Source organism: Dermacentor albipictus, chromosome 7 (assembly GCF_038994185.2).
Source record: "Dermacentor albipictus isolate Rhodes 1998 colony chromosome 7, USDA_Dalb.pri_finalv2, whole genome shotgun sequence".
Taxonomy (NCBI): Eukaryota; Metazoa; Arthropoda; class Arachnida; order Ixodida; family Ixodidae; genus Dermacentor; species Dermacentor albipictus.
The window spans coordinates 130019901-130032289 of record NC_091827.1 but is presented as its reverse complement, the minus strand read 5'-3'; the positions used below and the strand labels follow the sequence as shown (position 1 = coordinate 130032289).

The 12389-nt window shown below is 47.2% G+C and overlaps 1 protein-coding gene across 3 annotated transcripts in view; it reads left to right on the top strand.

The window, feature by feature from the left end:
• Positions 1-5777, top strand: part of LOC135895964 (tRNA:m(4)X modification enzyme TRM13 homolog) — a 409379-nt gene extending 403602 nt beyond the window's left edge. For all 3 annotated transcript variants that reach the window (XM_065424240.1, XM_065424239.1, XM_065424238.1), the window contains one exon: positions 5023-5777. In XM_065424240.1, the coding sequence (XP_065280312.1) occupies positions 5023-5126 (104 nt within the window). In that variant the 3' untranslated portion in view covers positions 5127-5777. The remainder of the gene's footprint in view (positions 1-5022) is intronic.
• The last annotated feature ends 6612 nt before the right edge of the window (positions 5778-12389 follow it).

The window sequence follows — 12389 nt, the reverse complement described above, 5'->3', positions numbered from 1 at the left end:
CCCTTAAACTTCGTAAGTTACTGCCACGCTTTAAAGAATGCCGCGTGCTCCTACCGCGCTGTGGCCGAGGTTGACGCCGCGTCGCTATTGGCCTAATAGCATCACGTGCGCCCTCAGGCCGGCTTCATTTGTTTAGAGTCGTGCTTCAGCGCCATTTTCGCTTGAGAAGCCTCTACAGAGTGGCAAGGAGCGCATGCTGGCACCGTTGCGATTCTGTGTTGTTTTGTATGCTACGCTCGAGCGGTATAGGTGGCCATGAGGAGGGAGCGTGAAAGAGAGGAGAAACGAGGAGGAGTGAAAGCGGAGGAGGAGAGTGCCGCTACTGTACGAAGTTGAAAGGGTTTTATGCTGGATGGACGGATGGCTGTTATGAGCGTCCCCTTTTGATAGGGGTGGTAGGTTACGCTACCAAGCTCTTGTTATTATACGGCTTAATGTCCTACCTAGGATAAAAAAGAAAAAAAAACACTATGAACTCCCACAACCAAATTTTCTGATCGCCTATTGCCAACTTTCCTTTTGTACGTCTCCGTTTTTTGTCGTTGCCCTACTTTTCTTTCAATAATCTTCCAATCGGCTCTTACTAATCTCTATTGTGGACATGCTTACCTTTCCCCTGCTCTCGCTCAAACCAAGGGCTTCGAGGAGGACAGTGGTGCCTATATCGACCGCTGGGCAGACATCTTCACATTCTAATAAGTCATGCTTCATTGTTTACCTAGCTTTACCGCAGCAAGCGCATACTTTTTCCTTGTTGTAGCTCGCTTTATAGGTGCGTGTTCTAAGGCATCCCGATCTCGCTTCGAAAAGTAATGAGCTTCCCTTTGAGTTATCGTAAATTGTTTCTTTCCTGATTTCGTTTTTTCCACTTAAGTAGTTGCTCATGAGGTGCAGCGGTAGGTGCAGTGGTGGCGTAGAGGTAGAACACCCGCCGCGCGTGCAAGAGGTCCGTGGTTCGAATCCCGGTGCCAGCAATTTTCCACCGGATAAAAAAAAAATCCGCGTGATGATAAAATTGCCCAAACAGGCCTGGAGTGTGGCCTGATCCCGGTGACCAGAACCGGTAACGCACTCCCTCACCAGAGCAGGATTGGCCACCCTGGTGCAGTACTTGGCCACAACCTCCTATATGAACACAACAATCAAACCCCGGCCCTCAGTCCCCAGCAGCTGCGAAGCAACTGACCACGGCGGCGGTCAGACCTGCAACGCAGCAGAGGGTGCTAAGAATCACTGGATCCGGACAGGCCGCCAATGGAATATGAACCTGGCAGCGTTTAACGCTAGAACGTTATCTAGTGAGGCGAGTCTAGCAGTGCTATTGGAGGAATTAGAGGGCACTAAATGGTATATAAAAGAGCTCAGTGAAGTTAGGAGGCCGAAAGAAGCATATACAGTGCTAAAAAGCGGGCACGTCCTGTGCTACAGGGGCTTAGCGGAGAGAAGAGAACTAGGAGTCGGATTCCTGATTAATAAGAATATAGCTGGTAACATACAGGAATTCTATAGCATTAACGAGAGGGTGGCAGGTCTTGTTGTGAAACTTAATAAGAGGTACAAAATGAAGATTGTACAAGTCTACGCCCCTACATCCAGTCATGATGACCAGGAAGTCGAAAGCTTTTATGAAGACGTGGAATCGGCGATGGGTAGAGTGAAAACCAAATACACTATACTAATGGGCGACTTTAATGCCAAGGTAGGCAAGAAGCAAGCTGGAGACAAGGCAGTGGGGGAATATGGCATAGGCGCTAGGAATAGCAGGGGAGAGTTATTAGTAGAGTTTGCGGAACAGAATAATATGAGGATAATGAATACCTTCTTCCGCAAGCGGGATAGCCGAAAGTGGACGTGGAGGAGCCCGAACGGCGAGACTAGAAATGAAATCGACCTCATACTCTGCGCTAACCGTGGCATCATACAAGATGTGGACGTGCTCGGCAAAGTGCGCTGCAGTGACCACAGGATGGTAAGAACTCGAATTAGCCTAGACCTGAGGAGGGAACGGAAGAAACTAGTACAGAAGAAGCCGATTAATGAGTTAGCGGTAAGAGGGAAAATAGAAGAATTCCAGATCAAGCCACAGAACAGGTATTCAGCTTTAACTCAGGAAGAGGACCTTAGTGTTGAAACAATGAACGACAATCTTGTGGCCATCATTAAGGAGTGTGCAATGGAAGGCGGTGGTAACTCCATTAGGCAGGATACCAACAAACTATCGCAGGAGACGAAAGATCTGATCAAGAAACGCCAATGTATGAAAGCCTCTAACCCTACAGCTAGAATAGAACTGGCAGAACTTTCGAAATTAATCAACAAGCGTAAGACAGCTGACATAAGGAAGTATAATATGGATAGAATTGAACATGCTCTCAGGAACGGAGGAAGCCTAAAAAGAGTGGAGAAGAAACTAGGAATCGGCAAGAATCAGATGTATGCGTTAAGAGACAAAGCGGGCAATATCATTACTAATATGGATGAGATAGTTCAAGTGGCTGAGGAGTTCTATAGAGATTTATACAGTACCAGTGGCACCCACGACGATAATGGAAGGGAAAATAGTTTCGAAATCCCGAAGGTAACGCCGGAAGAAGTAAAGAAAGCCTTGGTAGATAAGCAAAGGGGGAAGGCAGCTGGGGAGGATCAGGTAACAGCAGATTTGTTGAAGGATGGTGGACAGATTGTTCTAGAGAAACTGGCCACCCTGTATACGCAATGCCTCATGACCTCGAGCGTACCGGAATCTTGGAAGAACGCTAACATAATCCTAATTCATAAGAAAGGAGATGCCAAAGACTTGAAAAATTATAGACCAATCAGCTTACTGTCCGTTGCCTACAAACTATTTACTAAGGTAATCGCAAATAGAATCGGGAACACCTTAGACTTCTGTCAAGCAAAGGACCAGGCAGGATTTCGTAAAGGCTACTCAACAATAGATCATATTCACACTATCAATCAGGTGATAGAGAACATGTGCGGAATATAACCAACCCTTATATTTAGCTTTCATTGATTACGAGAAAGCGTTTGATTCTGTCGAAACCTCAGCAGTCATGGAGGCATTACGGAATCAGGGTGTAGACGAGCCGTATGTAAAAATACTGAAAGATATCTATAGCGGCTCCACAGCCACCGTAGTCCTCCATAAAGCAAGCAACAAAATCCCAATAAAGAAAGGCGTCAGGCAGGGAGATACGATCTCTCCAATGCTATTCACAGCATGTTTACAGGTGGTATTCAGAGACCTGGATTGGGAAGAATTGGGGATAAAAGTTAATGGAGAGTACCCTAATAACTTGCGATTCGCTGATGATATTGCCTTGCTTAGTAACTCAGGGGACCAATTGCAATGCATGCTCACTGACCTGGAGAGGCAAAGCAGTTGAGTGGGTCTAAAAATAAATCTGCAGAAAACTAAAGTAATGTTTAACAGTCTCGGAAGAGAACAGCAATTTACAATAGGCAGCGAGGCGCTGGAAGTCGTAAGGGAATACACCTACTTGGGGCAGGTAGTGACGGCGGATCCGGATCATGAGACGGAAATAATCAGGAGGATAAGAATGGGCTGGGGTGCGTTTGGCAGGCATTCTCAGATCATGAACAGCAGGCTACCATTATCCCTCAAGAGAAAAGTACATAATAGCTGTGTCCTACCAGTACTCACCTACGGGGCAGAAACCTGGAGGCTTACGAAAAGAGTTCTACTCAAATTAAGGACAACGCAACGAGCTATGGAAAGAAGAATGATAGGTGTAACGTTAAGGGATAAGAAAAGAGCAGATGGGGTGTGGGAACAAACGCGAGGTAATGACATCTTAGTTGAAATCAAGAAAAAGAAATGGGCATGGGCAGGACATGTAATGAGGAGGGAAGATAACCGATGGTCATTAAGGGTTACGGACTGGATCCCAAGGGAAGGGAAGCGTAGCAGGGGGCGGCAGAAGGTTAGGTGGGCGGATGAGATTAAGAAGTTTGCAGGGACGGCGTGGCCACAATTAGTACATGACCGGGGTTGTTAGAGAAATATGGGAGAGGCCTTTGCCCTGCAGTGGGCGTAACCAGGCTGATGATGATGAGTTGCTCATGAGAGGTTTCTTTTCCATTGCCGCTGCCCATGAGATTATCTCAGCCTCTCTGACTTTCCGCTTGGCGTTCTTTGTTGCTGTGTTACTCATCCTACAGGCCGCATGCTTGCTGGCGAGCTTCCTAGTTCTTTTGCTTCAATGTGAATCAATGTTTTTCCTGTAAGAAAAGTGAGAGTGAAAGGCATACCCCAATAACTCAAACTGGCTAGGGGACTTTTGTCACCTTCCTGTTCCGAAGGGGATGCCAATAAGTCATCATCATCAGCATATATCATGCGGCGCATGGTGCGGCGCTGACAGTTCAGTTCTTGCCAGCCGAGGAGGCTGACCGCTTACTAATAAACTTACCTATTAACACATAATAGCTTGCAAAGAAAGCTTCGCGTTTGAAATGCCAAAGCGTGAACTATACACAGTGACTAAATGTGCACGGGTTTGAGCGATTGTTTGAGTCGCGAATAATTCTTATTACCTTGCATGTGCAAGTTAAAATTGTATTTTGTTATGAAGGCTCTTGGCCATGAGCGGGTATCTTTTCTCAGTGAGTCGTAACTGCGGCATACGAGGAACACCATACCCGAAAACAGGCCCTCGCTAAGAGGTGTATGGTTGCCACATATTTTTTATACAGAAATATATTTATAAAATATATTATATATATTATAAATATATTATATTTCTTCCTGAAATCTAACCTGTATGTAAATAACACTCGAGTAATTGCACAAAGATTGTGCCGAGGCAAACGTTATTACACTTTATTGTGTATTCTTGCGACGCGCGTAAGGGGAGTTGCCGTGTGCACATTGGCCCTATGGGCATGGAACAAAAGCTATCTCAGAGGGATGAACGGCACCAGTAGTCTTTTGCAGCATGCCATTCTGAAAATCACTGCACGCTTCGTGAGCCATGTGCCTTTTTTGAATGCCTGCAGGTATCTATGCATGGGCCTTTCCGTGGAACGCCGCACCGAAGTGGGCCGTCGTTGCAAGCTCCTGCTCGACACAGCCAGGGCGAGGTACTTGTCGGCAAAGTTGAACTCCCGCCTGGTTTACTTCATTACGCCGGACGTGACCCCTGAGAATGTTGCAATCTTAGCGACTGTCAATGCTTTATAGTACTCTCTCCCCTTGGTCAGACTAGTCTACATGTTCTGTCACGGCTGTCTGTATAGCCTCTCATAGTGTGCATCACCACATCAAAACAAACTTCTATGGCTGCAACTTTTGGGTGGGTTAGGTCTTTGACTATTGCAGTACAGCTTTCTGGTTTTTGCGCACATGCGGCTTTCCTTTGTGCATTTATTCTACGTAATACCTGCTGGATGTACAGGTTGTAGCCAAATGAGAACGGTGTGAAATTTCTTTTCGCTGCTTCATCAGTGCAGATTAAATGTTAAAGGGAACTCGTGAGTCAATAAGGTTCTTCTATTTAGTGGTGATTTCGGTTGCACATATGTGGCAGTATAACGGCGATGTTTGTATAGCGCACGAATGTACGAAATGACATTCCTACATTCGTGGGCTGCGCAAACATTGCCTTTATGAGCCACGTCCAACTTGTCCAAGCCTCTACCCTAATTATGGCATTAGTTCAAAAGTTGACAAGTGATCCTGACAGCAAAGTGAACTTCCATGAAACGCGTGGGTGTCTCTATAAACCAAAAATAAAGCATGTTCGTTTGAGCAACTGTCTTACATATCTGTCACTTTATTTTTTTTTCAGTGAACATGTGAATCACAGGATAAGAGGACATTTTATGGCTTTATTCCGTTGGTGTGTTTTTCTCGCATTGCCCGAGCTTCCGTACACAAAAAATGTTTTAGTTAATATTGTAACGTAAGTTGGAGACGGAGTGTTACAAAAGAGACGTTTCTCTTTAATGGCGGGCCAGAAGAAAAGCGTGCAGCTTACGCACTTCATCGTCTTTCATGGCGCCGACCTTTGCACGCGCCGTTCTGCGGTGTGGGAGCCGCACATCTTTTTGCTAATTGCCCCCATGCGAAAAGCGACCGTCTCCGTCGCGTCACAAAGTTCTTTCAGCGACATAAGAAGTGGAGCTCCTCAGGTGCATCTCGGCGTTCACGCACGCGCAAGTATGGTTTCATGCGTACTACATGAACAACTTCAGCGCGAGGACGACGACGGAGCGAACCGGGGTCAGAACTGCAGGAGACGACTTCGTAGGTCACGTCACTGAGGCGGCTCGTAAACTTGTAGGGACCAAAATACTGGCAGATCAACTTTTCCGGGAGTCCACGGCGACGGACGGGCGTCCAGACCCACAAGCAGGTGTCGGTATTGTAATGGACGTCGCGTCGACCCTGGTTGTAGCGCAGGGTGTCTGTATGCTGTTGGCTCCGGATGAGAGCAAGCTGGCGTGCTCTTTGTACGAACTCTTCCGCGTGTTCGCTGGTCGGGCTGTTCTCAGCCAGAGGTAGCATGGCGTCAAATGTTGACGTGACGTTGCGCCCGTATACAAGTTCGAACGGCGTAAACTGTGTAGCCTCCTGTACATCAGTGTTATACGCGAAAGTCACATAGGGTAAAATTTCGTCCCAGGTCTTGTGCTTTACATCGACATACATGGAGAGCATATCAGCCAGCGTTCTGTTCAGACGTTCAGTTAATTCATTGGTTTGAGGGTGATACGCAGTGCTCTTGCGGTGAGAGCAATGCGTCAGCTGGACAACATCCTGCATACGTTCCGCTGTAAATGCTGTACCACGGTCGGTGATGACAACAGACGGTGCACCGTGTCATAGGACGATGTGGCGTACAAAGAACTTGGCCACTTCATACGAGTTTGTTTGAGGGATAGCTTCGGTTTCGGCGTACCGGGTTAAGTAATCGGTAGCGACGACTATCCATCTGTTGCGTGAAGAGGTCAGCGGGAATGACCCAAGTAGATCCATTCCTATTTGTTGGAACGGTGCTTAAGGAGGGTCTACAAGATGGAGAAAGCCGGCCTGTTTGACTGGTGGTTTCTTGCGGCGCTGACAATCGCGGCAGGTGTTCACGTACCTTTGTACAGAAGAATAAAGCCGGGGCCAGTAATACTTCTGTCGTATCCTTGCTAATGTCTTAGCGAATCCCAGGTGTCCCGCGCATGGCTAATCATGGCACGCTTGCAAAATGTCTTGGCGCAGCGCCGACGACACGACAAGGAGGTACGTATTGGGACCGCTTCCGCAGTTTTTCCTGTAAAGGATGTTGTTGTGCAAGTAGTGTGATGATAAGCCGCGCACGAGCGAGCGGGGTAAAACACCTTCAACTCCTTGAAAGTGCTCGATCAGCGGCAGCAGCTCAGGGTCAGCGCGCTGGTGCTGAGCCATTTTTATGGCATCGATAACGCCGAGAAATGGCAATAAATACCAACGAAAAGCAATGTTTGCATGCTTACCGCAATAAATTTGAAGGGAATTCAGACCCGGTTGCCTTAGTTTACTTTATTTGAACATCGTTGATGCTGAGTGAGAGAAACAAAAAAAAATGGCATTTGGCCTCATCTTTCAGACAGGCTCACTAATGCTTGAAAGTGAACACGTACACTAAGGTGGTAGCATTGCAATGTTCCAGAGTAATCGCTGCGACCCGCGTGCCTTCCACAAATTTGTACGCCATTCGCGACGCGCATGCATGCAATCAGATTACACAAGGTTCGGCGACAACGGACAACGGATGGAAGTATCGATAACATTCTAGAAACTTCCGATACATGTAGACGCGTCCTGCGCTGCGCGATAACATTTCTTAGACGTTAAAAGCGCTCACCCGATAAGGATAAACGAATTCACGTGTCAATATTCTATAGATACCCTGGCCATCAATAAAATTACTAAAGGATCACTTAAGCAGTTGCAGCCACGCACATTACTGAAGTGCTTACAGGTACAAAAGCAGTTAGAAGACATTTGCTTCAGCAAGAAACCAAGCTGGTTTCACAGGTGCCAGAGGTTACAAGATACTTGCTGTACTTGAGTCTTGAAGGGGTGTACGTGTTGTATCCGCCGTCGTGCCCTGCCCGGCTACGCCGCGGGCGCCGGAGTCGACTGGTAAACTATGGTTCCATAGACTAGTCGTGTGTGTGTGAGGCTTTTATACAAGTTCATAAGACATTTTCTAGCACTACCTCAGGTTGTGCGTGACAGCTCATTTAAGATATTCATTGTTTTCACATGTTTGTTTTCAAAATACTTATGTGCTGTAGAAAGGTTAATTTCGCGTCTAAAATTATGCCTAAAGTTTGTTCCCTGTTTAAGGCGGACGATCACCATGCAACACAATTTCAGGATCACGGTTCAGGCCTCGTTTTCTAGAGAAAATGACACAGGTGCATTTTTGTGGGTCAAGTCTCAGCCCGTTCTCATCAGCCCATTTGGAGACCTTGTTAAGACCAAGCTAGACCTGTCGCTCATAGATTGCGAGAGAACTTGATTGAAATCCTATCTGCACATGGTCAACATATGTTGAGTAGAAGATGTTACGTGGTATGTGGTATATGTATTTTTACTATAATGAGCGTGCAGCTCAGCACCCCGGCCTGTGGCGCTCCAGTTTCCTGTACAAATTTCCGTGACAAAACATTGCCCACTCGAACACGGTATGCACGATTAGACAGATAACTTTCGATAACATTATACATATTACCGCGTATGCCTAAGTGTGAGAGGTCTCTCAATATCCCAAACCGCCACTTGGTATCATAGGCGTTCTCAATATCAGGGACTACAGCTTAGAAAAACTGCTTATGAAAAAAAAAAGCTTCACAGATATGTGCCACGATAAGTATGAGATGGTCACTGGTGCATCGACCCTCCCGAAACCCGCACTGGTATGGGTGGAGCAATTTGTTTGATTCGAGAATGTGTAGTAGGCGACAGTTAATAATTTTTTCGAATACTTTGCAGAGGCAACATGTTAATGCTATAGGTCTCTAACTCGATAGAGAGGAAGGGTCCTTTCCGTGCTTCAGAATTGGTATTAAAATAGCCTCCTTCCAAACAGAGGGGCTCTCGCCCCTCTGTTTGTTTCAACATCTCATATATTAGGCGGTCTGAACCTGGGGCGGATGTATTACAAGAGTTCACTGCTGCCACCAGTTCCGCCATACAGAATGGTTCATTGTACGCCACACTGTTTGCACATTTTCTTTCTAACTTTTGCTGTTCTATTCGCGTTTTGTACTTTAGGAAGGTTTCAGAGTAGTGTGAGAACCTCGATATGTGTTCAAAATGTGCACCTAGAAAGTTTCCGTGGTCTTCCAGGCTTTCTCCGGGGCTATCTACTAAGGGCCGGGAATACGTTTGTTGCCCATTAACTTTCTTCACTCTATTCCAGACGTTTCTCTCATATGTGTACGAGTTGATGCTTGGTATAAACTTTGCCCAACACTCTCGTCTTGCTTGTCGGCGCGTTATCCTTCCCTGGGATTGGACATGCTGAAAGTTTTCCAGATTTTCTGCTGTTGGAGAATCACGAAGCAGCGCCCACGCTTTGTTCTGGTTCCTCCGTGCTTGCCTACATGCATTGTTCCACCAGGGAACACGCCGCTTGGACCCCATGCAGCTCGCTTTAGTAATGCATTTACAGGCGGCATCAAGTATAAAAGCTGTGAAATATGTAACAGCATCATCTATGGTTATACTGGACATCTCAGTCCACGCCATGTGCGTAAGAGTTCGGCACCGTTCCCAATCGGCTGAGTCAACCTTCCAACAAGAGGCCTGCGTGATAAGTTGATCTTGTTTAGGCGTACTTAGGATTATTGGGAAGTGGTCACTCCCATACGAGTTATTAAGCACATTCCATTTAATATAGGGTAAAAGTGTCGGCGATAAAATATTGAGATCTATGGCCGAGTATGACTTGTTAGCCAGGTTAAAATACGTGGGCTCCTTCGTGTTTAAGAGATGCTCCAGAGGAAAAAAAAACAGTTTTTCAATAACGCGACCTCGCGCATCACAGCGTGACTCGCCCCACAAACTGCTGTGCACATTACTATCACCAAGAATCAGATAGGGCTTTGGGAGCTCATCTATTCATGATTCCAAGTCGCATCTGTGAAGTTGAAAATACGGTGGCATATAAAAAGAGCAGATGGTAATGAGTTTATTTAAAAGTACGGCTCGGAACGGCCACTGCCTCAAGGGCATTTGGAGCTTCAAATGCTCACACGCTACGCTTCTATCAGCAATGATGGCTACACCGCCAGATGATGCGACAGCATCCTCGCGGTCTTTCCGAAGAGTCATGTATTTTCGGAGCAAGTTGGTGTGCCTGGAAGATAGATGTGTTTCTTGCACACACAGTACCTTAGGATTAAACTTACAGATAATTTCTTGGACGTCATCTAGATTTCTTTGCAGTCCTCTAACATTCCACTATATCGTGTCGTCCATGTTGAAAAAAATTGTGCTGTGTGTCTCAAAAGAGAGGAGAGTGACGTACTTTACAGAGCCTTTGTTAGGCCCTCTAAATAATGTTTTGTCGTTTTTGGAGCGGTCAAGAGAACCTCGCCGCACCTTCGACACTGCCTGCGCCGTTTGGCTTGGACTGGTGTCCATAGCCACTTGCGAGGCACTGGACACACACTCCAGAGAGCGGTATGTGCGTCGCGTAGACTTCATCTCAAGCGATGACGTCTTCGCCCCCCACTGGGCCGCAGGTCGTCAGGACCCCTGTTGCCTCTGTGGTGACCTGGCTGCTACTGGAGCTTGAAGAGGCCACTGGTGGGGGCACTTTGAGAGATGGCAGGGCGGCGTTGGCTGCTCCCACCGTAGGGGCGGGTGGCGTTAGCCTGGGCACGCTAGGCGTGGTGCGGGCTGCCGCCAGAGGCCGTTCTAGTGCCACTCCCCGTTGCACCATTTCAGAGAAAGATGATTTCGGTAAGAATAACGCGGAGATCCGTTATCGTGCTTCACGGAATGTTATATTCTCCTTAACTTTTACAGTAATTATTTGCTTTTCATTCTTCCAGGCTGGACAAGCTCTGGATTATGCAGGGCGACTGCAGTCGCAGTTAGCACAAGGTACTTCATCATTATTGCAGTCGTCAGTAGAGTGGCCGGTTATGCCGCACTTTGCGCACATAGCTGCCCTCCGCAGCTGTGGGATACGTGACGAAATCTGTGACATTTGAAGCAACGTCACGGATTCGGAATGTAAGGTCGAACATGAAGTTTTACATAGCCGGTTTCAAGAGTCTCGGGTAAAAGTAGTTGAGCTGAAAGTGAGTATCAAATGCTTTGTTGGGATTTCGTTGTCGTTCCGTCTGATTTTGATGCGCTGCACATTTATTACGCCTTGGTCCTACTATCCATTCAGGAATTCTTCATTCAATGTCATTAAGTCTTCATCTGATACTACACCTTCTACTGTGTTCATAGTTCGGTGTGCGCTTACAGAAACACGGATACTACCAAGGGCTACGAGGTGTGCGAGTCTGTTGTATTGTTCCTTGTCTTTTAGTTCGAGGAGCAAATCCCCACTTGCCATCTTTGTTATATTATAACCAGTTCCAATGGTCTCTTTTAGACACTTTGCCACAAGAAATGGTGAAATTGCTCTAGCTTTTGGAGATGATTGCTCACAGTGAAGGGCGTGGAATTTCAGTAAAGTTTCTTTGTTTTTGGGCCAGGATAGCCAGGCTGCGTCGGTGCGTACCCTTTAGGCACGATCGGTTGAAGAAGGGTTCGAGGATCCCAAGGAAAGAAGTGACTTGTTCGGCAACGGCGTCTGACACCCTCCATGGAGCCTAAGAAGGGGACGTGGCAGAACACGTAAACAAGTCCGTACAGCGCCAGCAGTATGCCGTTACTACAACCCAATATGGTATACCCTAAGTAGGACCGCCACACCAGGTTAGCCCTTGCCGCCAGGAAAAGTCGGAGTGAACGGAAGAGATGAGAGGACAGGAAAGAATAAAAGTTGAAGAGAAAGACGAAGATGAGGGTGGGGAGAGACAGGAAAAGGCGACTGCCGGTTTCCTCCACGTGGTTCAGTGCAGAGGTGCCGTCTACGTGAAGCAGAGGCCAAAGAGGTGTATTGCCTGCGCCAGGAGGCTTTAAAGGTCCGAACACCCGGCATCGGCTCAACCCCCAGGATCCCCCTTTCCTCGGACTGGGCTAAGCCGCGCACGGCTACACGCGAGAGGTGTCAAACCTCATGTGCTCGGGTATTCGCACACCAAACGCCTGCTGACGCAGACGCCCCTGCGGCGAGGTTTTTGGGTCTTCAGACGATGACCCATGAAAGGTCGGTGGCTCTCTAGCTGTTGCAGAACGATGGGGGACGCTGCGG